General features: G+C 47.9%; 8 protein-coding genes across 9 annotated transcripts; 5 read left to right on the top strand and 3 right to left on the bottom strand.

Annotated features, from left to right (window-relative positions):
* Window positions 1–40: 40 nt before the first annotated feature.
* Window positions 41–1613, top strand: SPPG_08057 (uncharacterized protein). Its single transcript, XM_016756209.1, has one exon. It carries the CDS (start codon window positions 83–85, stop codon window positions 1508–1510), a length of 1428 nt encoding a protein of 475 aa, XP_016604505.1. The 5' UTR covers window positions 41–82; the 3' UTR covers window positions 1511–1613.
* An 87-nt stretch (window positions 1614–1700) lies between these two features.
* SPPG_08056 lies at window positions 1701–3750 on the bottom strand. 2 transcript variants are annotated; one of them, XM_016756207.1, is made up of 4 exons: window positions 3452–3750; window positions 2521–3384; window positions 2087–2464; window positions 1701–2020 (listed from the first exon to the last, which is right to left on the bottom strand). In XM_016756207.1, exons 2-4 carry the CDS (start codon window positions 2669–2671, stop codon window positions 1755–1757), a joined length of 795 nt encoding a protein of 264 aa, XP_016604503.1. In that variant the 5' UTR covers window positions 2672–3384; window positions 3452–3750; the 3' UTR covers window positions 1701–1754. The 2 variants fall into 2 exon arrangements, with proteins under 2 accessions (XP_016604503.1, XP_016604504.1); XM_016756208.1 differs by having other exon boundaries at window positions 2521–3750.
* An 83-nt stretch (window positions 3751–3833) lies between these two features.
* Window positions 3834–7598, top strand: SPPG_08055 (PLK/SAK protein kinase). Its single transcript, XM_016756206.1, has 10 exons — window positions 3834–4191; window positions 4262–4366; window positions 4435–4758; window positions 4827–4915; window positions 4977–5073; window positions 5134–5241; window positions 5312–5965; window positions 6034–6183; window positions 6242–7236; window positions 7303–7598. Exons 1-10 carry the CDS (start codon window positions 3991–3993, stop codon window positions 7463–7465), a joined length of 2886 nt encoding a protein of 961 aa, XP_016604502.1. The 5' UTR covers window positions 3834–3990; the 3' UTR covers window positions 7466–7598.
* Window positions 7599–9149: 1551 nt separating this feature from the next.
* SPPG_08054 (uncharacterized protein) lies at window positions 9150–13282 on the bottom strand. The gene is made up of 4 exons (XM_016756205.1): window positions 12652–13282; window positions 10691–12565; window positions 10541–10612; window positions 9150–10476 (listed from the first exon to the last, which is right to left on the bottom strand). Exons 1-4 carry the CDS (start codon window positions 13252–13254, stop codon window positions 9304–9306), a joined length of 3723 nt encoding a protein of 1240 aa, XP_016604501.1. The 5' UTR covers window positions 13255–13282; the 3' UTR covers window positions 9150–9303.
* A 248-nt stretch (window positions 13283–13530) lies between these two features.
* Window positions 13531–16035, bottom strand: SPPG_08053 (uncharacterized protein). Its single transcript, XM_016756204.1, has 2 exons — window positions 15655–16035; window positions 13531–15200 (listed from the first exon to the last, which is right to left on the bottom strand). Exons 1-2 carry the CDS (start codon window positions 15984–15986, stop codon window positions 13724–13726), a joined length of 1809 nt encoding a protein of 602 aa, XP_016604500.1. The 5' UTR covers window positions 15987–16035; the 3' UTR covers window positions 13531–13723.
* A 607-nt stretch (window positions 16036–16642) lies between these two features.
* Window positions 16643–17221, top strand: SPPG_08052 (uncharacterized protein; the record flags this gene model as incomplete). The annotated part of the gene is made up of 1 exon (XM_016756203.1): window positions 16643–17221. The coding sequence occupies one exon, from the start codon at window positions 16643–16645 to the stop codon at window positions 17219–17221; it is 579 nt and encodes a 192-aa protein (XP_016604499.1).
* Window positions 17222–17404: 183 nt separating this feature from the next.
* Window positions 17405–19340, top strand: SPPG_08051 (uncharacterized protein; the record flags this gene model as incomplete). The annotated part of the gene is made up of 4 exons (XM_016756202.1): window positions 17405–17434; window positions 17530–17813; window positions 18110–18476; window positions 18663–19340. 4 exons carry the CDS (start codon window positions 17405–17407, stop codon window positions 19338–19340), a joined length of 1359 nt encoding a protein of 452 aa, XP_016604498.1.
* A 647-nt stretch (window positions 19341–19987) lies between these two features.
* On the top strand, window positions 19988–22995 carry SPPG_08050 (MCM DNA helicase complex subunit MCM6). The gene is made up of 5 exons (XM_016756201.1): window positions 19988–20313; window positions 20402–21562; window positions 21636–21885; window positions 21964–22410; window positions 22471–22995. Exons 1-5 carry the CDS (start codon window positions 20069–20071, stop codon window positions 22957–22959), a joined length of 2592 nt encoding a protein of 863 aa, XP_016604497.1. The 5' UTR covers window positions 19988–20068; the 3' UTR covers window positions 22960–22995.
* Window positions 22996–25780: the final 2785 nt, after the last annotated feature.

Raw genomic sequence — 25780 nt, 5'->3', positions numbered from 1 at the left:
TATCCAAACCTCGGGTCGGGTTCCTGGCTGAGTTCTTGGTTGCGACCAAGTGTGCAAATTCCATAGTGTGCATTTCCCAAAGATGCAAGTACAGGATGGAAAGTCATCGGAAGAGGAAGGAGAAACCCAATCCTTTCTCCCCGAAAACCTCTCACCAAATACATTCCCTCTCACACCCCCCGTTTCCCCCCGCACCTCAACAACCTCCCTTCTCCCCCGCCGGCACGCAAGATCACCCACAAGCACAACCCTGCTCCTCCTCCTAGCCCTTGTCCCAGAAGGTATTCTCGAAGCCATGCTCATACCGCTGTACCCCTACCTCGTTCGCGCAACCGGGGTGGATGAAGGCTCGGTAGGATACTATGCCGGACTACTGAGTTCGGCATTTTACGGTCCGTTGTTTGTAACCAATGTTGTTTGGGGTGGTATAAGCGACCGATACGGGAGACGGAGAGTATTACTTTTAGGTGCTTCGTTTGGGTTTTTGGCTGCAGTATTGTTGTCGATAGGACAGAGACTAGAATTGCTATTTGTGGCGCGCCTACTGGCTGGCACATTTGGTGCCAACTCAACCGTCACCAAAGGAACGTTGGGTCTTCTCTGGGGAGACGATGATGGACGTGCATGGGCTTATTCAATGTATGGAGGCGTATATGGCGTTAGTGGGATTCTGGGGCCGGTGTTGGCGGGGTTGTTGGTGGGAGATGGGGAGTTCCAGAGGGCGTGTTGGGTTGGTGCGGTGTTGATGGGTGGTGCTGTTGGGGTGCTTTGGTGGGGTGTGAAAGATGGGGAAGGTGGATACAGCGTCTTGGATAATCAAGATTCATCCAAAAGCCTCCCGGACGAGGACGATGGCGACGAAGTAAAAGATTCTGTTGATGACACTCTCGACACTGTCGACCCGCCTTCCCCCATACTCCCCATAACACTCTACTGCATAACAGCCTTCACAACCTCACTCTATATGACCGCCCTCCCTCTCTACCTCTCCTCACCCTTCCCAGGCCCAAATCAAAGCCCCCAACAAACATCCTACCAAGTTATGTTGATCGCAGTCACGAAACTGCTTGGACAGACACTATGCTTCCGATTTGTATCACGTTGGGTGGGAAAATGGGGATGCGTTCTTTTGGGTATGGCAGGGTTTCTTGTAGGTTTACTCGTAATCGGTTTACGAGTTTTGGGGTTTGTGGAGGGAGGCCTGGAACTTGTGCTTGTCCTACTAGGTCTTTCTGAGGTGTGTGCGTACCTAGCTGTTATTGTCCTCATCACGGACGCAGCATCGAAACAGTCATTGGGTCTTGTGCATGGTGTGGCCTCAACCTGTGCAGCAGCAACAAGGACTGTTGCACCTGCTGTTGCCGGAAGTTTGTGGCAATGGGGTGTAGGTGTTGGAGGGGCAGGTCGGGGGGTGGTGTTTTGGGCTGGGGCTTTTGTCGGAGCTCTTGGACTTTTGGCTGCGGCGTGGGGACTGTCTAGGAGGTCGAGAGTAGTGGAGAGAATAGAATAGATTTTGGTACGAAATGCAAGTTTGACCGGATTTGTATGCTGCGTGAGCATGTCTCGGACTATATTGTATTTCTTCATTCGCCTTACCGCGAGCCACCTGATGACTTTTGAGAAAAGTGAACCATTCAAATTGGATTAGAGCGCTGAGAAAGCGGTACTTTGCAACCTCCAGCAATTAGTATACGTAGTCTGCAGCAACATATCGCCGAGCAAAATCCAAAATATTCTTAATCAATTCAAAATACTCAATAATACTGCCTTTCCCGCGTCTCCAATGTAATATTTGAATCTCTCTGTCCCCAAGGGCCCACCCGCACTTCCTCCAACGCCGCTGCCCGCGGGTACCCGCCCACCCTGAAATCCGCTACGAGGGACAAAAAGTACGCAGCAGTGACGTAGGCAGCAACCCATTCGCATACAGCTGCTGCAGAATGTTGCGGGTCGCACTGGTCTGGGTGAGACTCATCGTTTGTGCAGATGAGCATGAGGACGATCATAGCGATGGTGAGAGCTTTACGTAGAAATGAAAAGAAATTAATTTCTCGATCCGGAAACTCAAACGATATAGTAAACTTACCAATCGCAAAAGTGACCAAGACCAACTTTATCCTAAAACTTCTCCAGAGCGCTCTAATCCCCCAATGGTCCTTCCTAAGCCTCCTCAATTCTGCCACCTTGAATCCCGCACTGCAAGCCAACGAAAAGATGAACCCCAGCGTAAGTCCCCAATGTATTGAACTATAGTTGAATGCGTCGAATATTGCGAGGAGGGTCAGACACGCTGCTGCAAGGAACCCAAACAGAATCGAGAGCACCGCGTCGATGGTTTCACGTCTTTGACGACGTTCAGGGAGATATCCCAACGATCGGAGTATAAAGTCTGCTAAAAGGGTCCCAACATACAATGCAGACGTCGTTGCCGTCCCAACAATAAAAAGCGTCTTGTATTTCGCACCTGTGGGACCACATATTAACGAATGCCGTCAAACTTGATTTCCATGATTTACTCACCAACATCTGATATATACACAATGGGAGCCGCATCTTGTTTATAATGCGGTGTACCAGTGGCCAACCACAGAATCAATAACGCAGTGATGATTCCAGCCCACACCAACGCTGCGAGGAAGGGTAGTATCGCCCATGCCAGGACTCTTGCCATGGTTGGAAGTTACAAAGGGGTGCTTTTACTGAAGAAACTAGAACAAATATCCTAAAGGCCAAGACCTGTGGACCAAACGCTTTTGCCCAAATCTTGGTTTGAAGAAAAAGTCAACCCGCCTCGTCCTTTTTACCTTTCGGAGTCTCAACTTTAAAAATCTGGGACGTCATCCAAGTTACGCGTTACTAAGCCACCTGACGTCAGCTCTTGCGATGGGGAACGTGCTGACGGAAGGAAGTTCACTGTGGAAGAGGGAGCAAACCAAATTACAGATTGTGTCAACGTTTGAGCATGATGTCCAAGAGCCAAGATAAATTCAAGCAGTATGAATCCTTGTTTTGAGTATATAGGGCCGCTCATGCCCAGAACTTGTTGCTGGCGACTGTGTGTGCAAATCTTTCGCGAGGGAGTATCATGAGAGTTGTCAACAGTTCCAAAGCATAAAGTCTACAGTAACGAGTGCTTGAGCGTTGATTGGAATGAATGGGGTGCTGGATTAAGCTCTTCGTATAGACTTTCTTGGTATATAGAACTTTGGATACCAGAACAGCACCTACTGCAGCAGGACTTCAGCTGGACGTTACGGGTCCGTTGGCACCAACAATTCATATTAGCAATTCAAATATCGGTTTCTGTATAGAGAAAATTCGCGAAAGATGTCTTTCGTGCATTGTTTACCTGAAAGAAATTGAATAAAGTAGAATCGACATGATCTACAGGTGCGTGCGCTTCACGTTGGATCGTCTATGATGGTTTTTTTTTCTTTTTTCTTTAACTCACTTGTGATGGGTGACTTCAGTTACAATGCTTGCAGCGACTGGAATATTTTTAACTCAGCTGCGGCACTGCCTGCAGAAGCCCCGCGATATATCAAAGAGTCGCCATCTTCTTCCACCACGTCGCAGTAACAGTGAGAGCTGGTGTCCGATTGGCCATTCATTCTGCAAAGTTAGCTATTGAATGATTGGCAACTGTCGGAACACGGGTATGAGAAGGTTACGAGAAGTTGAAATATCTGCACGGGAACTTTGGCGGCTCAATAGTCGGTGTCGGTGATGAAAAAGTGCCAGCCCGCGAGATGTCCCTGTAGGATAAGCAAGATAAGCAGACCACAGCACAGCACAAAAATGTCCGGCGCGTCTGGACATTTGGCAATAGTTGACGCGCGCTAGTGTTCCAGTGTGCCGCTACCCATCATTGATCCAAAGCGTGCCATTCTGCAATATCACGTTTTCCCTTACATGATTCTCCTCGCCTTCCTTCAACTATCGTGCCTTGGATCATAACAACATCTCAGAAGGCCAGGCGAAGGCCGCGTGATGCTAACCCTTCAGCCAAGTCCACCCATGACCTCCCAACGAAACTATGGCGTGCATCCGAGTAGCCGCAATGTGAGAGGACCTGTCCCCACGCGTACCTCTAGTCCGCCCGAATCAATAGGCGGTCTGCAGGATCAAGGACATGATTTTACGTTTGTGTCCCCTCAAAAGCCTGCAAAAAAGTTTTCGAATAGAATTGAGGTACAAGGATGCATGTTTTGCTGAAGGGGTCGGGGATAGAGTGAAGTAGGGACTTACCCTTTCTCTACAGGATTATGAACTTAAAGAAATGTTGGGAAGGGGAGGATTTGGCTTTGTTCACAAGGCTGTCAGCAAGAGCAAAGGGACGTATGGTCGGGAGGTGGCCATCAAGATGGTAAGAAAGATAAGGATACCGTTGAATCAGCTTCTTGACACCCAAATATTCTGACAAGTGCGTGATAGATTGATAAGCGGTTGATGAAGGCAGCCAACATGACCCGTCGAGTCGCGAATGAAGTGGAAATTCACTGGCAGTTGCATCACCCATCCATTCTGGAGCTGTACAATTACTTTGAAGATCAATCTTACGTATATCTTGTGATGGAACTGTGTCAAAACGGAGAGCTGTACCGGTACATTCATCAGAGAAAGTGCCCTTTGACGGAGCCAGAGGCGCGCGGCGTGATGGCCCAGATTGTCCGTGGCCTGTTATACCTACACGCAAACGGCATTATTCACCGTGACCTCAAGCTGTCAAATCTGTTACTGACAGACAATTTCGATGTGGTAAGTGTGTCTCGTACACTAGCACTGAATTCACTGCATCTAACACCATGTTGTCCCCGGATTCTCAGAAAATTGCAGATTTTGGATTGGCAGTTAAACTGAATGATCCAGAAGGGGAACAGAAAACCATGTGTGGAACACCAAATTACATATCACCGTACGTTTTTTCGTAACTGGCAAAATATTTCCGCCTATGACCGACTTATGTTTTCTTTTAGTGAGATCGTATCTCGACAACCATATGGGCTCGCGTCCGATGTGTGGTCTCTGGGATGCATGATAGTCACCATATTGACCGGAACGCCCCCATTCGAGGTATGTAGGAGGTTTAGGTCCCAATTATGCACGTATCGTGTAACTCAGATGGCCGTCTAGAGCAAAGCTGTGAAGAATACGCTCGACAGAGTGAGTCGTGTCGACTACAGTCTCCCTGACAGTCTCTCAGCACATGCAAAGGACTTAGTGCATCGATTGCTGCAAAAGGTGTGTTGACTACGTATTGTGTCCTCCCCTTTTGGGCCAGACGGCAGCTTTCTTACCCACATTGTTGTAGGATCCAAAAAGGCGCCTGGCACTCACAAAAGTTTTGAGCCATCCATTCTTTAACCCAACTCTGCCAGTATCGTCTCTACGACCGCTTTCTCCAGTCTTTGACAGTACCCAAAGAAGAAGATCTCCATTACGAGAGGTTAATCGACAGCCGACTGCTACAAACAGTTCTGGAGCGGCACCGGGATCATCTGACGTCCTGACAGAACGCGTCGGTTTTACCGAGAACCAGCGACATACACCATCTGAAGGAGATAGTAGATCCAAAAGTGGTCGGGTACGCGCCCCGACACGCGCTGAGCAGGAAGACCTGGTAGATCACCGGCGACTGAAAGAGAATGCGGGGAATGCGGTGAATGGGAGGGATGGCTATCGTGGATCATCTACATCCAGCCCATTTATTGGTGAAGCAGGAGAATCTGGCAATTCTCCGAGGCACAGATCCTCAGATGGATCTCGCACTGTCAGTTCAGAACCACACAATATGCGATATTACAAAAGTGACGTGCCCGAACTACCTGCCTTTTCAACGGTGAGATTGAAACCACTCCGACAAAAGACCAAGCATGGGAATGTTAGCATCCTTGAGACAGGCGAATTGCTTCTTGACTTTATCGGGGAAGAGTACCTAATGCTTATTAGTAGCGACAGTAACGAGGTTAGAGCCTTTACGTCATTATCAATTGGATTCCATAAAGTTTGCTCACACCATTCCTTGACTACAAGATTGCTTTGTTTGACCGATCAGTCGATCCATTGAATTCCTCTGCTCGACCGGTGCAGACATTTGAGCGCGCGACTCTGCCGCCAGGGTACGTTAAAAAGTACCGCTACGGCAGCCGTTTCGTAGAGCTTGTACGATCCAAGACCCCAAAGGTAGGGACACTTCCTCCGTTTCTTACACCGCATCGTATTCACACAGGTTGCATCCTAGATTATATTTTATTCACCGCAAGCGAAATGCATATTAATGGAAAATGCTCCGCTTGCAGACTTTGAAATGGTTTTTTACAACGGCACCCGTGCGCATTATTCAGTGTCGCGCGGAATGATGGAAGTTCGGCTTTCCAGAGGGGATAGTGAGGACAGGGACAGCGCTGAAGTCCACCAGATCCGGTTACCAAGTCCTTCTGTGGCAACCAGCACATGTGAGACGTTGGATATACCTTCCCATGTTGCACCCGTGGTTCGCCACGTCCAAGAGTGCCTGAAACAATGCATGGACGTTGAGAGAAGCGGCAAGCTGGATTCTACAACACGGTATCCAGTCATTCTAAAGAGTTCTCACTGCAGGATTGTGTCGGGAGTGTCGAGAGGGAGGGACGGTGATGCGCGGGAGGCAGACTCGTTTCATCCTAGTGCCATGTCGACATATACGAGGAGTGGCAGTAGCGGGGCGGTGGCCAGCACCAGAAATGGCAATACCCCTCGACAGGGCATCAATGCTGGTGCTAGCGATAACTGGCCTCTTCAAGGGGAGTATGATGCCAGGCCTGTACAAAGCGGTGCTGTACAAAGCCGAATGTGGGAAAAGGTTGGACAAACGGCGCGGCAGGATACCTACAAACCCAGCGGGCAACGCAGTCATCAGAATCGCGGAGGGATCATGTCTGCCGCAACATCCACAGTGGGTCGGTCAACACAGGCACCTGTACGCACGACCGCCAGTGACACGTTTGCGATCAGAAAGGCACCTACGAACGCGACTCATGCCGCTGGTGAGGCAAAGATATCATCCGGAGCATCCACCTCTGGAGCAAGTGGAGAGTTGAATTTCCAGTTTCTGGCGAATGTGGGCTGGTGCATGAAAACCACCGAAGGGAAATTTGTCATGTTGTTTGGAGACGGTGTACGAATGGTCGTTGACCCGCGTGACCAAACGCTAGAGTGGGCCGAAGCGGATAGAACCGAGCAAGATGGAACGAAAAGGTATTTTTTTATTATTGAATGTGATGCAATGCTTTTTGAATCCTTGTTAAAACTTTTGATTGTCAGGTTCCAAATCGATAAGCACCTCCCCGATTACGCCAAAACCAAACTGGCGCACTTTCCACAATTTCTTCAGTTGGCTGGGTTTGCGGGTGCGCATGGGAGTGGGAGTTCCACTGGTGGTGCTAGAGTGCCCACTGGTCCTCGTGGGGCTAGAGGTATGCGATGAGAGGAATTTGAGAGTGGGGACTTTGTACCTATGTGTCTTTTGATACAGCATGGAATGGGTATTTTTTTGGATGTTTTTTTAGAAACTGTTTTTTTTTTGTGGTAATATAATGTTTGAGAGATGTGCATGGTGATGGTGTGGGTTGGGTTTGAAGTGGTTATTGGATCTCTGAGCACTTGCTAAACGGATTGGGAGATTTTCTCGTCTACGGGATTCGTGAGGGTTTTATTTGCTTTTTTAAACCCTTTGATTTGGACTTGCGTTGGAGAGGTTTTTTATTGAGAACTCGATATAACTTTCTGGTTCGCAACTGGATTGGACGTCTCTTTAGTGTGTTATTTTAAGCTTCGCTTGGATGCTACTTTGGTATTATCAGGGTGCTATACGCCATACTACTGTCTTTTTCCTATTGGCACTCATAGTTTGTATGGTTTTATTCAATGGGGATGAGGAGTGTGATGGTCAGTATACAAACGTTCCTAGAAACGATGCTGAAGAAAAAGGGAGGGGACGTATCAAGAAATCATAAAACTTGCGGAATTTATTAGTTATGACTGGGCTTTAAGGAATGAGTTCTTTTTTGGGTGGAATTTATTGTTGATTTGTATATCCGGGAAATGATTTCTGTTTTAGCGATTTGAGATATCCCACCACCAGGTTTATTGTCAAGTACGCGTAGCTAACATCCGCTCACGTCATCCTTCCAACACGACCGCGTTTCACCAACCAACCTGCAAGACTTGCTCAAATCTCAAAAATTCCTCAAAAAAAACCTTTACAAGGAAAAAACATGCTCACCCCAACATTAACCCCGACCTACACATTCACCCCCCCAACAAAAACATCTCTCTCACCCCTTTTACAAAAATGGGGTCTAAATCTCCAGGTTTTGAAAACAAGTTATGATAGATACTTGCCACCACATGATATTGGGGTGTTTTTGGTTGATTTGTTGAATAGTGGGATTATTCCTGTGAGTTTTTATGATTTTTTTTTTTTTGATTGTAATTGGGGCTGGTTAGTGATTGGTTTTCTTTTTTGGGGGCGTAGGGAATTGGGAGTGTACATTCTGTGACGAGTCAAGTTGTGCCGTGTACGTTAACGACTCTGGATATTTTTTCTCGGATTAGGATGAATCGTACGTGGTGTATTATTTATGTTTCTATATCATTATTTTCTCATTGTCATTTCCTTTTTTTAGGATCCCTCACACATGCCTCTGGTACACTCGTCCAAACCCTCGACGACACGCACCTCACAACAACCCTCCATACAATCCTATCAGACGACACAAATGATTTGTGGACACCATCTGAGCGATCGGAATTTTTGTTACGGGTGTTCAAATTACTGGTGATTGGGGGTCCATTGAATCAATTTGAGGAGACCCTAGAGCCGTATTTGAATGTCGTTAAAGAACTATATAAATCTTGTATTGCGGTTCGGAAATCGGGTGAAGGTCTAGTGGTTCGATCGAGTGTTTATGCTGTTTTGGGGATTGAGAATACGGGGGGTGCGTTATTTGAGTCCACGCATGTGCAGAATGTTTGTTTTGTTTGTGTTGAGCCTTTGGAGAGGGTTGTCAAGGTTTTGTATGTTTATTAGAATATTGGAAGGGGTCCGTTTCTCGGTTGTGATGACATGCTGTGTAAAGCTCTGATACCAAATGTAGTGAACAAAAAATGCTAGTTTTTTCAAAAAGGTTTTTGATGGGTAAATGTTTTCCACATGGATGCTACTAGAATCAACCACAATGTCCAGTCATTGCTCTCTGTATCATTGACTTTTTGCATCCAGAGACACACACAACGGAGCAAAAACTCGTTCATCACATCCCATTAGGTTACATCCCAAAATTGCAAGTCATTCAAAACCATGTAAACCCTCGCATCACACCCCTCAACAACTCTACGCACAAACCCAATCCCAACCTCCCCAACCACCAATTTGAGAACCTCCCGATACTCACTCGCACACCCCGGATCCACACAACCAAGTACAATCCTCTCAACACGCCGACAAATCTCTTGAACGTGTTGATGGGATGTCAAGAGCCTAAACAGGACCTTGGCACGTCCACTCGAAATATCCGAAAAAAGATGGGATAACATCTCAGGTTCAAGGCGTACATGAAATTGGGATATAAAGTTTAAAAAGGGTTCACCGCGTTTTATCCATCGTTTTGCAAATGAACAGAAAAGAGGGTCGTAGAGGGGTGTTGTGTTTGACACACTAAAAAGAATTCGTAACATGCTTTCTTGAGTTGTTGGTGTTGGGTTGTTGGATTCTAATTCACCTAGTAGGTCAAACACGATTTCTTTTACAAGGGGTTCATGGTCGCTTCGTACGAGACGTTTGATAAAGTCTTGCCATTCGGGGAGTCGGATGGACCATACCGTACCCCTCCATAACCGCCAATGAAAATCGGGGATACTGTCCTCATACAAGCGGGTCAAGAAACTGAGCAAGGTTTTTGGGACGGTTGGGGTATGTACTAAATCCACGAGTCCTTGCATGATGATTTCAGAATGAACGATATAGGACCGTACATCCTCGAATGCGTATCCCAATAACGTCATGATATGCTCAGAATGGGTCATGATCGCCTCGATACAGGAAATGGTTTGTCGGGGATGATGTTGCACGAGGTGACAAAAGAGAGTTTGGAATACGGGTGGATCTTGAACCATTTTGGGTATGATGCGAGTCAAGAGTCGTGAGTCCGTGTTGATGTAATCGAGTACCATGATTTCTAGGCCGTTTTTGAGAGGTCCTGATGTGAGGTGCAAGACACTTATAACGGATTCCATCCATTCGATTGGACAGGTCTCCCAGGCTTCATGCCATATATGTAGTACGGGTTCTGGATCATTGTATGTGTCGAGTGTTGTCACCCATTTCGCGAGGCCGGTTTGGGGTGTGTGGGGTATGAAGAGGCGAGGATGGTGTCGCAAAAGCTGGAATGCGAGGAGGTGGCCTGTGGATTGAGTGTACGGACTTGATAGGATGCTCTGTATCGTTGAGATTTAGCATGTGCTAGGACTGATGTAAAAAAAGTGATATGAAAATACTTGCCTCTAGGATGGGTTCAACCCAGTACTCTTCAAACCATTCCCCAGATTTTTTTGTTTCCAATATTTGAAACAACTAGTACAAACAGCATCATCAGTATTTGGGTTCGTTTTTTAGACATTCGTTTCCAAAGATCCGAGATGGTATACATACCCTCTCAAGAACCTTCATGCTCTCCTCTCCATTCACAGTCCCATCCGCCGAAAGCACCTTTACCAAAAACTCGAGAGAATCCTTTAAGCACTTTCCTCCAAAGACTCCAAGAACGACCTCATCCATTCCATCAACCAAAACCCTTTTGGAAAGCCCTTGTTGATTCCCAAGCAAAAACGGTAATAACCCACTATAGCCAGCAGCACACGTTCTCTTGACCAATCCCACAGCATCCATCCTCGTCTCTCCTTTTTGAATCCCAAGTTGATAGTCCACTTGGACCATGACCCATTCCCATACACTGTTTTTGACCCGCTTTGAAACCACGTTCAAACAATCTATCCAAAACCGTGTCCAATGGTCAATAACAGTTGCAAATCCTTTTAATATAACGATACGGATTTGATCATCCATGGTTTGGAGTCCTTCCACCAAGGCATAAAACGGTGACTCGTGACGATGGTATGTATCCGGTTTCAGCTGGGATAATAGTAAACGAAGGATGGTGGGCGCGTGGATTGGATGCGTTTCAATGAATTTCACTAGTACAAGGTCGAGCATGTACTTTTCTTTGCCTGGGTACCGCCCACTACAGAGCGGTGTGAGGTAGTAGGTAATGGATTCTGGTGTCATGGTATGTACGGCTTGGGTCCAGACTTGCACCGCTGTGGTCAAGAGTTTGGTTCGGATGGATGGGTCCTTGGGAGGCGTGGATAGGATTCCACTCGTGCTGAAAGGGTTGCCTTTAATGGGTGCCTTTGAACCGTCATCTGGAATACCTCGTTTGCGTTTACGTGTGGGAAGGGTGTTGGTGGGTTTCCAGTAGGGTGCGAGATGGCGGAATCGGTCTGCATGCGTGTCCAATAGTTTCGTCATCATGGTCGTGGCCACATGTATAATGTCCTGTTTGTCAGTGTCAAAAGGTGATGAGTGTTGTTTGGGAATCAGTTGCATCATTTGTTCTGCAGCGTCCACATGTATCTTGTCGCGCTCACAGAGAACTTGCAATGCTTCGAGGAGACGCAACGCCCGGATCTCGTCCTTGCACAACGTGACAAACATTTGGGCATCAAGTGACCCAATACCGGCGTTCAGGAAATACACATGCCACGGAATCGCATACGGCCCATCCGTGGTACCCATCGCGGTAGTCTCGTTATAGGCAACAACAAGCGGACACTCGCTTGGCGCCCCCTTCCATTCTCTAAACTGTTTTCCAAGGCATTTCCACGTTGTCTGCGTACACGAGCTCCATACCTGATGCGGTCGAGTCGCACGGACGTATGCACGAAGCGTTTGAACAAGAGGTCCACACCCTTGGGAAAAAGTATCCATCACACTCGAAAACTCTTGCATGGCCAGATCGTGTACACGAGATTTGATATTGGGGTTCCCGGGATCACATGCGTATCGGTGTACACCCGTCCGCGTTATGACATTTGGTTTACAGCAAGTAGGGTAGAGGTATGGGATAAAGGCATCTTGGAGGATCGCACAGTACATGGCCAACCGCCCCGCAAACGCATCCCGCGCATCATCACTCAATACAAGTCGTCTCGACAAGGTACAGAGCCAGTCATAATGGTCATGGATAGGATGTTCGGTACTTGATGTACACGTCTTTTCAAAAAACGCTTGACCGTTCTCATACCGTAGTTGGATTCTCGTCCGGTTTGTAAACACCAAATCGGTAAACAGCACATCCCGCGCCAAACACGACGGCGTAAAGTATACTTTTCCCTCAATGTCCGATATGCTGTACGATAACAGTGTTTCCCTCCACTCGCGAACGGATTCCTCATCCAAGACCACAATGGGATCGCTGCTTGGCGGAGGAAGAGGTAGCGTCCCCACATTGAAAAAGAGATTAAAAAACTATTTTGAAAAATCACTAGAGTGAATACTCTACCACACATGTGCCCATTCTTGGACAACCAACACAATGTAAAAACACAACACACCTGCTGAACATTATCCACAGGTCCCCAATTCCCCACCGGCCGCGCATCCTGACAAAACATGGCAAAAACATGGGCCCCAATCATTCCCATAGGACACAACAAAACCGTCTTGTTCCCCTCCGCAATGCGCTGCACCAATCGTAATTCCACTGGTGCAAGCGTTTTGGATGCCCGCGGATTCTTGTCTGGCATGGCTGCATACCGTGCAAGGTAATTCAACATGAGGAACCCGCATACCATTCCTTGCATAGGTGTTTGGGATATGATCATGTCTTCTACTATACGGAGCCAGTGGGTGTACCCCGCCAACGACACCGACCCTCCATCTTGGATATCCATGAACGCCAGCTTTTGAAACGCCAACCGACAGAGCACACTGAACATGTCATCTTGTGCATGTCGTAATACCTCTGTTATGGCTTCCACAGCACGGATCTGGTCGGCTGCTAAATGGGATTGCAAGAGAGGGGTTAGAATCGTGATGAGTGCGTCGGGGACGGTTGGGTGTGTTAGGAGGGGAGCGATTGGAGTGCTTTTGGGGGACTGGATAAAGGATTGGATGAGAGTGGTGACTTGTTGAGAGGGGAGTTGAATACTGGACATTATTGTTGCGGGGGGACATGGCACTGAAGGTTCTGTAATGTAATTGTGGAGGACAAAAAGTGGACGAGTGCGAGAAGGGAGAGCATTGTCATCTTGATCACGTGTAGACATCGGGCAAACCAACCTTGCTACTCACCCTTTGACTTTGGCAAATACCTGTACGTTATGACCAGCTGTGCAATGCCCAATGCCCATCCTTTATCATGTCCAAAATGACGGGAACCTATTGTGATTCATTGTTTTTTTATCCTATCCAATAGTGCCTTTGCAAGGTGCGTTACCCCTTGCCTATACATGATTTGCTCGAGGTTCAAAGGGGTCAGAGTTCGTGGTCCAAAGACGCAAAGATTACAAAAAGTCATCGAAAATATATATTGACAGATCTAAAAAATCATATACGAGGTCCTTGTATCCACATGTATATCACACACACACAAAAACAAAAACGAAAAGACAAGAAAAAATAAATCTAGATATCCTCCTCTTCATCGTCCTCTTCATCCTCCCACTCGTCGTCATCATCCCCTTGCTCCATCATGGCTGCAATGGCGCCCAGGGCTTTGCCTACTTCCTCCAACTGGAACGCTTCAGGGTCCCATCCACCCTTGTTGACATCCTTGGGTGTGTCGTCGGTAGCGTTCTCTTCTTCGTCGTCCTCCAAGGTTAAGCCAGCGAGCATATCTTCAATGGGGCGCTTGGTAGCGCCGCCCCAAGAGTCGAGGGCACTGTTGGAAAGTCCCACGTTTTCGGCGGCAAAGTTGAGAGCATCGAGGCGCGTTGCAAACTTTTCAGAAGGGGTGCCATTAACGGCCAGCAAAAACTCCTTGTAACCGGCCGGGCCGCCGACAGAGTCGGGGGGACAGGCACGGGCGCCGGCAATGATTTTGGGGAATTCGGGTTGGTGGTTGTGCTCGTGGTCTCCCTCCTCATCATGGCCGCAACAAGCATCTGGCAACACTTGTTCCGACACCTCCTCCACGACAATTTGGTGGACCCAGTCGCCCTTTTCGTAAATAAAGGTAAAGGTGTCGCCAACCTGCGACACGGCCAAACCGACCGTGGTGGCCTCTTCGTCTTCACAAATTTCGTGGCGCTCATCGTATTCGTCGTCTTGATCGTCGGGAATGACAAAGTCGTCAGGGATAGTGGTGAAGCGGACGACACCGTGATCATAGATTTCAAACTCGTGCACATTGGGCGTGCCACACCAGCCAAAGGCCATGATAATGTACTCGCGCAGCTCACCGAGGGTCGTGTTGGCGGTGACTTTAATGGTTCGCCAAACAGGGGGTTCGATGCCCAATAGGGATATTTTGAGTGTGAAGATTGTGGTGGTGTTTGGGCCTTGCTCGAGTTTCTCGAGGGCAGCCGAGGCTTGTTGGATGAGACTGTCTGCCACGTCGGCAGGCACGGGTTCAGGGACCTCTTGGCCCTCTGTTGACAATTCAGCAGCCTGCTCCTTGATCATGTTGAGGATCATGATGGCCATGTACCCTGATCCGGCGGCGACGAGGTTGCCGAGCGCCTCGTTTGCCTTTGCCGAGGCGAGGATGGAATGAAAGTAGACACCGGCATCGGCGGGTTTGAGGCTGTTGAGGGCGTCAACAGGGCGACCGTAGATGCGCTCGACGAGCTCACCGTCACGAACGGCGGCACGCCACGCACCGAGGGCGTTGGAGGCTTGAGCACGGGCAGTCAGAATTTGCAAGCGGAGGGAAGCATGGGGATCGTCATTGTCGTCGTCCTCTGCCTCCTCATCAATTTCGCACGTTGTCAAGGCCAGAGTCAAGATGGAGATGGCTTCCTCGTGATTGCCCGCCTTGATGGCGGCGAGACCCTTGTTGTAGAGCTGCTCGCCGTCCGCCTTGTCGGGGACCGGGGCCACTTGCTCTTGTGCCTTTTCAAATTCCTCCTCTGTTGCGGGTTCGAGTGACTTTAGCGCCCATCTGCGAGAGAGTGGTTGTGAGTGCGTGTGTGCAACAAAAGTGCAACGAACGGCAGTGAGTTGCACAGAGGCACCCTCTCATCACAACGAATGCCCTCGGCAGCCCCCGGCAGGCACACGCCATAGCTACGTGACGCGAGCGATATGACGAGCGTCATGACGAGCGACCGCGAGTCATGGCCTTGCCCCACATCCAAAGCATTTCACGCGCAACGACAGTTGCATTGCCCGGTTCCTCGCGTAGCTACATGACAAGCGTCAGCGAGTCATGTCCCTAACCCCAAATCCAAGACCGTTGACGCGCAGCGACATATGACGAGCGCCAGCGAGTCATGTCCCATCCCAAACCCGAATCCAACCATGACCCTAACCTAACCCTAAAGCCCGAACGCTAACTCTAAACCTAACCCGAAACCTAATCCTAACCTAACCCTAACCCTAACGCTAACACTCACCTAAATTTGGAAAACTGAAGCGATCCCTTCCAACATCCATCAAAATCTTGTTCGTCGTCAAACACCTTGTACTGTTTTGCAACTATTCCATAGACAAACTCTTTTCCACTATCCAATTCCACAATACTCTTCTCACCGATAGGCCCTCTGAGCGTTACTTTTCCTCCTTGTTCTAGAACCAAACTAATCAAACCCTGCATTGCTGGTTCTGGATGCACGTCACTGTTTGTGAGATACGAATACTCGTCAGACTCTGGAACACGGACTATAGCAGCATTATCAATGCCTCCAGCCTTGACTGTAGGGGGAAATGTGTCTACTTGTACAGTCATTGTAGCGAGTTCCCAAATGACAATCTACTAGGAGAATAAAAAACGCCAATGTGTGTGTGTGAGTGAGAATAAAAAAGAATAAAAATCCATTAAACTCAATATGGATAATCACGTGATAAATGTGAGTACACGTGTGCGCAGTCACCTTTTGGGAAGGAGAGAGTGAGATTGTAAGGGAGAGAGAGAGAGAGAGAGAGAGAGAGAGAAGAAGAAGAAGAAGAGGGAATATCACTCTCATATATAATGTTAGAGAGAGAGAGAGAAGAGATTACATATTTACACTTTGCACACATTCTCATACTGCACACACACACACACACACACACACAGAGAGAGAGAGAGAGAGAGAGAAATGATTACAAAGAAAGAATAAGAATATTACATGTAGATTTCATTCCCTCATAGTCACTCTCTCTTGTTTTATTTCAAATCGATCATTTATCTCTCTCTCTCTCTCTCTCTCTCTCTCTATCGATTCAAACAAACTACGCACACACACGCGTTTTTATCTTTTGTTGTTTGTTGGCTTAGTATATTCACCGCTTCTTTTTATTTTCACACTCTCTTGTCTCATTCTCATTCTACTCACACACTTGCGTGACATGCCTCCATATGCACACTCTTACTCGTCACTCTCATCTCTTTCCTCAGACAGCATGAGTCGCAGGCACACCACATCTCCCACTCCTCTTCGCAAGAGACTGGTTTCAGACGTACTGCCTGGATTCGAGTCTAAACTCCACACTCCCACAAGCACTACGGGAAAGGGCTCATTTGCCCTTCAGGACGGTCTCGCTTTCATTGGTTACGCTGCCCAAGCTATCGCTCAGGACGAATTCTCAAAATGCTTTACTCAGAGACCTCGACGGAGATTCTCTCCCAAAACAATTCTACTAGGCCCTCTGTACTGGATGGGCTGGGTCGTGCGCTACTGTCTCTTGTTTCCCTATCGTTTGGTCTTGCTCCTCGCTGCCACCATTGTGTTTTTTGTTGGGTTGCCCATTGTCTTGCATTTTGAGAATGAACACTGGCAGGTGAGTTGGACCGAGCAAATGGCGAGCGATAGCAATGGCGAGCGCAAGCGAGCCATTGCGAGGGAGACTGTACAGGTTTTAGCGTTAGCAAACAAGCGCGAGCGCAAGCGAGCCATTGCGAGGGAGGGAGGATTGAGCACTTGTGAGCGCAAGCGAACGCAAGCAATGGCAACTAACGAGCTGGCGGAGCCAGCTCAATGAGCGCTTTGCGCTCAGAATCTTAGAGGGAGGGAGGGAGAGACAAGGTTTTAGCGTTAGCGAACGAGCGGTGGCGAGCGCACGAGCGCTTTGCGCTCAAATTATTAGAGAGAGCTGGCAGAATTCAGACAAGAGGAGGCGCTTATGCTGGTGCACTCGCACTCGCACCTCGCACTTGCTTTTAGCATGGCTGTCGCCACTGTGTCTACCCTGTTGGTGAGGGCTTTGATGGCGCGGTTCTCGCGCTCAGGCTCGTTTTACTCGCACTCGCACGTTCCACTCATACTCACTTTCCATTTCATTCCCACTAGCGCTGGCTGTTTAAATTCTACTGCAAGGCCTTTCTTCTCTCCTGGGGAAGTCGCATCCGCTACCACGGCAAAAAGCCTCAAGTGTCTGAACCCCACATTTTTGTCGCTAATCACACATCCGTGATTGACTACCTCGTGCTCAGTGCCCATGACTTTCCTCATGCGACCGTGGCTCAAAAGCATGGTGGGGTGATTGGGTACTTTGAGGACAAGGTGCTCACGTTGAATGGATCGCTCATGTTTAATCGGAATGAAAAGAATGATCGGAGTGTTTTGGCCGAAAAGTAAGTATCTCTTCAGTGTTACATACAAACGACAGTACAGGGGTGGGTCCGACGAGCAGATGAAAGAGGCAACGCTACGAGTGATGCTTGTGTGGCAAAATTGCGAAATGGGCTTTTGCCATGAAAAAAGGAGCTGCTCGTCGTCGTTCGCGTCGCACACCCTCTGGCATGGGCTGGAGCTTGAAAGCTGGGGGTTGAAGGCAGTTGTTCGACCCACACCTTACCAGACGCCGAAACAGCTCGTCTGCAGAGTGTCCCCCTGATCTCGACACTCGTTAACTGATACAATTTTGTAGAATGCGCCAACACGTCCAAAACCCCAAAAACGTCCCCCTCCTCATCTTCCCCGAAGGCACCTGCGTCAACAACGAATACACGGTTCTCTTCCACAAGGGCGCCTTTGACCTCGACGCCGCCGTCGCCCCCGTCGCCATCAAATACAACAAACGCTGGGCAGACGCTTATTGGCACAGTAAAACTCAAACCTTTACCAAGCACCTCTTGTATCTTATGACGCGGTGGGGGTTGGTGGCGGATGTGTGGTATTTGCCGCCGAGAACGAGAAAGCCTGGTCAGTCGGCGGTGGAGTTTGCGAATGAGGTCAAGGCGGAGATTTCGGCTGTTGCGCACTTGAAGAATTTGAGCTGGGATGGGTATTTCAAGGTGCGTTGGGAGGTACTCGCTATGAGCGGTGGTGAGGGGGCGCGCTATGAGCCGTGCAAATCTACTCGTGTGCCAGCAGTAGAGTGCACTTTTGCCAAATATCTGCGCTAATTGGTTGTTGGAAGGCTCTCCCTCCCCGCGGTCCTTGTCACACTTGCTAATAACCGCTTTCTCATTTTTTCCCAGAACTTTGCACCGGCAAAGGAAAAGCAAGTACGGTTGCAAGAGCACCCTCAAACGCGCTACGGCGTCGTCCTCATGAACCGCATGCGTAATCGACCCACTCCGGATCGAATGGGCCACCTACGCCGCTCTGCCAGCATCTCCATTGGCGCAGAAGCCTCCCTCAAGGCATCGCGAGACGTGGCGTACGCGAAACCCGACTGGATGGACCCCACCAAAGAGTCGACCACGGTCAAGAATGAGATACTCGTCGCCCTCGAGGACCACCGGTCAACGGAAATGATTGATGAAATCTCGCACAAAAAGAATGACGTTGTCAAAACATGGAAACGATACACAAAGATGCGTTCGGCCGATGTCATTCAGCGACGCATTGAAAACAGTTCATGGCGACTCTGGTTTAAACGGCGCATCCAGCAGGAAGCCAGCCGAGAAAAGGGCCTGACGCATACACTCGATGACGAGGAATCCTTGTCCCTCTCCATGTTGAGCGCCTATAACCTCATGGCCTACTTTCCACCTTCCCTCTTTTCACCGCCCGTCGAAAGCAGCCGACCTCGCAGTCGGAGTATGGGCACCCGGCCCCTTCGATCGACCGGGTTCCCCTGGAATGGCATGGAAGACTCGCTGTCGGAATCGGATTGGAAACGGGGACATGCTCCCATGGTTCCGGCGCGTTAAACATGCGGTTCCGCGCTTGTTGAATACATTTTCTGTGAATAGAGAGATGGGTGGTCAGAGTTTTTTTTGTTGTTGTTGATCGGGGGACATTGGCAATCAAGGTGACATTTCTTTTTTTTTTTTTGTATTGATACCTTTTGGATAGTGCCTTTTTTTTGTTGTTACATCCTGTAAAACTGTACATATATTCTGTGTGTGTGAGGGGAAAAGTTTTTGAAAATATAAAAGTAAAACAGAAACTGGTTCTTGCTTTTGGTTTAGTTGTGTTTTGTTTTTTCGTTGACTCGGTTTGGCTGTGTATTTTGAGAGTTGATTCATGAGCCTTTATTCATTTTTGTTCTTGTAGGGCCTTTTAGCAGCACATGAGTTTTGCCAAGTGTTTTCTTATTCAATCACTTGGCAAAAGTCAGTAACCACACTTTGTTTGAATGTGAGATACTGCGATCCACCAGCAAGTTTCAGCCAGTAATTTAAATGTATTTTGTTTTGCACTTTATATGCCCTTCCTTTCATCACTTGGCGTTCAGGTCGAACCTTCTGTCACGACCAGTACAAGTTGGAGCGGGGGCAAGTAAGCCACGTGACCTGTCCGAAGATCCTGGACACGCACATTTTGACCCCCTCTTTCTCCGACTCTTTACCCCAGTTTCTCCACATATAAATATTTCAGACGACCATCCCACTCAACCCAACGACACACACACAGAAAAAGCCAACAAAACACACAAATGGCCGACGACGTTCTAAGCGGCCGCTTCTCTGATTTGCATCTAAGCTCCCAAGCCAACCGAGTCGGAGGCATGGTGGGGACTCACCTACCCACCGAAGATCTCGGCAGCAGTTCTGGCCACCCACCCGCTCGTCCACGACGACCGAATGCAGTGGCCATGAATGTTCTCAATGATGATATACCGCGAGTGATTGATGAGACTGCTGAACAAGTTCGAGTGGACTTTGAGCGGTTTTTGGCTAGGTATTGTCTTTTTTTTTGGAGAGTCTTTATTTTCGTTTAAGGGGTTCGTGAGTGAGGACTTACCGTGTACCTGTATTTTTGCATGCAGCTACACAGAATCCGGTGAATACCCCTACATTAACCAAATCAAATACCTCCGCAAAAACGATATTACAACCGTCTATGTTGATTTCGCGCACGTATCCCAAACGGATGAGATGCTTGCGCGAACGATCCTCAGTCAATTCTACCGTATGGAACCATACCTCCGCAAAGCCGTCCAAAACATGGTACGAGAACACGACCCAGAGTACCTCAACATCAAAGTCGGCAACCACGTTGTAGACAATAACCTTGTCCGCGAGTTTTGGATTGGGTGGTATGGATTGGCTAATGTGCGTAAACTACGGGAATTGAAAATGAATTTATTGGGGCAGTTGACCTCGTTATCTGGGACTGTCACGCGAACGTCTGAAGTCCGTCCTGAATTATTGTATGGGACGTTTCGCTGTGAGGATTGTTTTTCGATTATCAAGGATGTGGAACAAGAGTTCAAGTACACGGAACCGACCACGTGTTATAATCCTACTTGTGGAAATACGTCCAATTTCCATCTCTTGGTGGATCAATCCAAATTTGCCGATTGGCAAAAGATTCGGTTACAAGAGAATGCGAATGAAGTGCCTAGTGGAGCTATGCCGCGAAGCATTGATGTGATTCTCCGTAATGAAGCTGTCGAGCGCGCCAAAGCGGGAGACAAGGTTATCGTCACGGGAACCCCCATTGTCGTCCCAGATGTGACACAGCTCATTGGAAATCGGATGGAAGCCCAACGAAGTGATTCGGGTGGACGATCCAAGGACGGGTTTGCGCAGGATGGTGTCACGGGTCTCAAAGCCCTAGGTGTTCGAGACCTGACGTACAAAATGACCTTTTTAGGTTGTTTTGTCCGTCCGGCTGAAGCCAAAAGCTCTCTATCGGCCCTTCACGACCTGTTTGAATCCGAGGACGCTGAATCCGCCGTCCTGGCCCAATTTACACCTGAAGAATTGGAAGAGCTCCAACGGATGCAATCTGATCGTCTCGTGTACCAGAAATTGGTCAACAGTGTTGCACCCCATATTTTTGGACATGAGGATATCAAAAAGGGGATTCTCCTCCAGCTTTTGGGGGGTGTTCATAAAGTTACGCCAGAGGGGATTCATTTGAGGGGGGATATTAACGTGTGTATTGTTGGGGATCCGAGTACGGCTAAATCTCAGTTTCTAAAGTATGTTTTTTGTTCTTGTTGAATAACGAGATGTCGTGTGAGCTCACCTGTATGTGTGTTTTTTTTTTAATAGGTACGTTGCTAATATGATGCCTCGTGCCATTTACACATCCGGCAAAGCCTCGAGTGCGGCTGGGTTGACGGCCAGTGTGGTCAAGGATGAGGAAACGGGGGAATTTACCATCGAGGCTGGAGCGCTCATGTTGGCCGATAACGGCATTTGCTGCATTGACGAATTTGATAAGATGGATGTCCATGATCAGGTTGCTATTCATGAAGCTATGGAGCAACAGACGATTAGTATTGCCAAAGCTGGGATTCAGGTATGCGTTCGTTTTGTTATTGTTTTTTTACTTACTTGGTGAGGGGCTTATTGTATGATGATTGTATGGATGTATTAGGCGACATTGAATGCCCGTACATCGATTTTAGCAGCCGCGAACCCCATCTACGGTCGTTACGACAAGAAACTAACCCTAAAACAAAACATCAACATGTCACCTCCGATCATGTCCCGCTTTGATATTTTTTTCGTGATTCTGGACGAATGCAACGAACTGGTTGACTGGAACATTGCGCGACACATTATCAATTTCCATCGACACCAACAACTTGATATTGTTTCCGAGTACTCTGTTGATCAACTTTTGCGGTACCTGAAATTTGCTCGGGCGCTTCGACCCGTCATGACCTCGGAGGCACGCACATTTTTGGTGAACCAGTATAGAAATTTGAGACAGGCGGATGCGACGGGGATTTCCAAGAGTAGTTATCGGATTACGGTTCGGCAGTTGGAGAGTATGATTCGGTTATCGGAGGCGTTGGCGAAATTGAATGCGTGTCGTGAGGTAAACAACCAAGTGGTACCATGAACTTTTGGATTGTAGGTTTTAATGAACATTTTATAGATTACGGTCGAGCATGTCAAGGAAGCCTCCCATATTCTCCAAACCTCAATCGTTCACGTTGAACAAGACGCCATTGACATTGAACCCGAACCCACCGACTCTACAGTAGACCCCCAAACCCCAACCCCAATCCCAACAGAATCGACAACAAATCCAACCACGCTCCAACTCTCTGCAGAAGAATACGCCCGTATCGTCCAATCCATCCTCTTACACATCCATCAAGCCCAAACCTCTGGAACACCTGGACTCAAACGCTCGGAATTGGTGGAATGGTACCTAGAATCCCAAGAAGATTTAATCGAAACTGAACAGGAATTGTTTTTGCAGCGGAAAATTGTTAAAAGTGTTTTACGTCGGATGGTTCAGCGTGAGGGGTTGTTGTTAGAGTTGCGGGATCAGACTCGGTTGGATGGTGATGATGATGAACAAGTCGGGGATCATGATCCGGTTTTGGTTGTTTCTCCCAATTATGATTTTGATGAATAAATTTGGAAATATAAATGTATATATATATAAATGAAATCGTATGAATTTCTCTTTTTAACGACCTTTATTGATGAATGATGTGACGCCATGCACTTAGAACATTTCCCACCAACTTTTTGTCTGCCCACGTTTTAGCAAATACGAGTTTTCGAGCCGTATCGAATCGAGCGCCTTGTGTCGCTTTCATCCATTTATGCAAGTATTTTTGAAGGGTTTTTTTGTTGGTTTTTTGAATGTGTTCCATTGAATCTTTTCGTTGTTCTTTTCGTCGTTGTCGTTCTTGTTCTTGTCGTACTTGTCGTCGTAATCGCATCTTGCCTATCCACCCCACCCAAACCCTCCTCACCAACCCCTCCTCACTTACTTTCCGTACAACCCGGTACACCCCTTCCAACTCCTTCATCCTCCATTGCCGTTTCCATATGATGAATGCACGACGGAGCTTGGTGATGGCGTTTAGGTGGTCTGCAACTTGATACCCCTCTACGAGAACTTTGAGTGAGATTAAAAGTTTTGGTAGGATAATGAGATGTGTTTTACCTTCGACGCGTATCCACTTTATTTTCCAAACGCTAAATAATCGGTTACAAGTCCTGCGTCTCGTGTCTGAAATCACCTAAACCAAAAAAAACCCCCCAAAATCAATCAATGGCCCCACAAAAAAATGTTCATGTACGCAAAAAACATAAAGACAATACCACACTCAACGCCCTCTCCAATTCGATACTCTTGATCCGCCCTTTCCAAACCCCAAATAAAAACCTCGTACCCCGTTCACGCCGATTTGTCATGAATAATTCAAACAACTCTTGTCGCGTATTCTAAATGAATATCCCACCATCAATAACCAATTTACAAAATCAAGAAACAAAACGGTACCATACACAACGAGAAACAACACCCCATCGCCATTGTCTCCACAATCGTCCCAATACTCGCTGTTGTACAACACGTTGGTGTACACGGACAAGCGTGTTTTGATGCCATGTTTGAAAGGCGTGGACGAGATACTTTTGGTGTGTTGTACTAGAGAAGGTGGTTTGAAGGGTTTGGAGACTGCGTTTTTCGTGTGCGTATAGATGCCAAGCTAAAAAAAACACACAAAAAAAATAATCAATACATGTTCATGAACGAAATAAACAATGCAATTCAAATAAAGAAACCTTGTAAAATCCTCTTACACCGCGCCAAAAGCATAAGCCGCATCAACCTCTTTACAGCAACAATCTTACACTTGTACCCCCGTTTCCTCTTGACCCGTTTTCGCCATTGCTGGAATCCACGTACCAAAACCTTTTGATGTCGGTAAATCCCAAATTGGCGTGCAAGGCCATAATGGTTACTGGATCGATACCAAGTTTTAAACAAGGTCCGTAATCCAAGTATTCTCCACCGTGTCATGGCGTACTCTAAATTTCGACGCTGGATGGATCGCATCAGGGTCTTGGCACGCCAAACCCGGAACCTCCGTTCAAGACAATATTCATCCCATTTCATCTCAGCTGCGTTCAATAATCCCCTCTTGTCTCTACTTGTAGATAGCAAACCCCTAAACGCCCGCTCAAGCACCTTGCGACGATAAACCCGCCCCGCCAAAACCTCCACCTCCTTTTCCCGCCTCACTTGACGTCGTTTCTCAAGTGCAACCTTCCAACGTGTCCATGCCCTCTTTACCAATCCCATTCGGTACACCCCACCGGCATCAACACCCTGTTCCAATCGTGCCAGCACACGCATCTTCCACGCCCCACACACGCGATTCAATAAATTCCACGCGTAAATCATATCCGCGTGGTTCAATTGCTCGTGAACAGTACACACCGCTCGTCGCCAGTACATTGTATACCGTCTTGCTATCCGTGTACGGTGGACGAATGTGAACGTGTCGAGCATGTGGGTGTGGAGGGTCTGACGACACAATTGGGCATGCCAGCGTGTGAAATATCGGGTGAGAACTGTAGTGGTATGCGTGGATTGAGCTGTTTCGTATTGTTTTCGTCGGGTTTGGACCAGTGTGTGGAGAGCGGGTGTTTCTGATGATAGGTTCGGGTTGCTTTGGGTCGACGGCATGCTAATCGGACCGTCAAGCGGGGCATGTACCGTGGTTGTCGCGAGGATCCGACTGTACGTGTCGAGCTTTTGGTAGGCAACCAAGTTTCGAGGAATCTTGCAAAAAAAAAAAAAAAACAACACATATCAATATCATGTGGATAATACTCAAAACACGCACACACAAATCATCCAACCTGAACTCGAACAAAATGGGACATAAACATTGCATGCACCGAAATCCGGATCCCACTCCCCACATTTCCAACTTGCACAACCCACCTACCAAAAATGGCAAAACTTTCAACAAAAACGATATAGCACACGACAAACACCATCCACACTCACTGTAACACATCCGGAACAAGTTCCCCCCACGACTTCCACAGCCAACGACGAAAAGCAAGACGATACACCCTCTGATGGTACAACCGCATTGCAAGCCGATCACGAGCCCGGTTCCAACAGGTGTACTGCCACACTGTCCAGCATTTCGAAAGGACTTTTCGTCGACACCAACGTTGAGAAACCATATTCTGCACATGGTCGTTTTAGCACACCATCAAAACGTACACGTCAAGATAATCAGTTACCATATAAACACCCCGCCACTCCATAAACGCTTCCGCAACTATGCGATGACAAACCCGCTCACGAAAACTCAGCTCCTATAGTTAGACGCGCCACATTTAGCATCCAACCACAAGAAACACGTCAATCCATACTTGCCTTCTGTTGCAATTTTCGGGACCGCACCACCAACGACCACACC

This window comes from Spizellomyces punctatus, assembly GCF_000182565.1.
Source record: "Spizellomyces punctatus DAOM BR117 chromosome Unknown supercont1.19, whole genome shotgun sequence".
Lineage (NCBI taxonomy): Eukaryota > Fungi > Chytridiomycota > Chytridiomycetes > Spizellomycetales > Spizellomycetaceae > Spizellomyces > Spizellomyces punctatus.
This window is presented reverse-complemented; position numbering and strand designations above follow the sequence as displayed.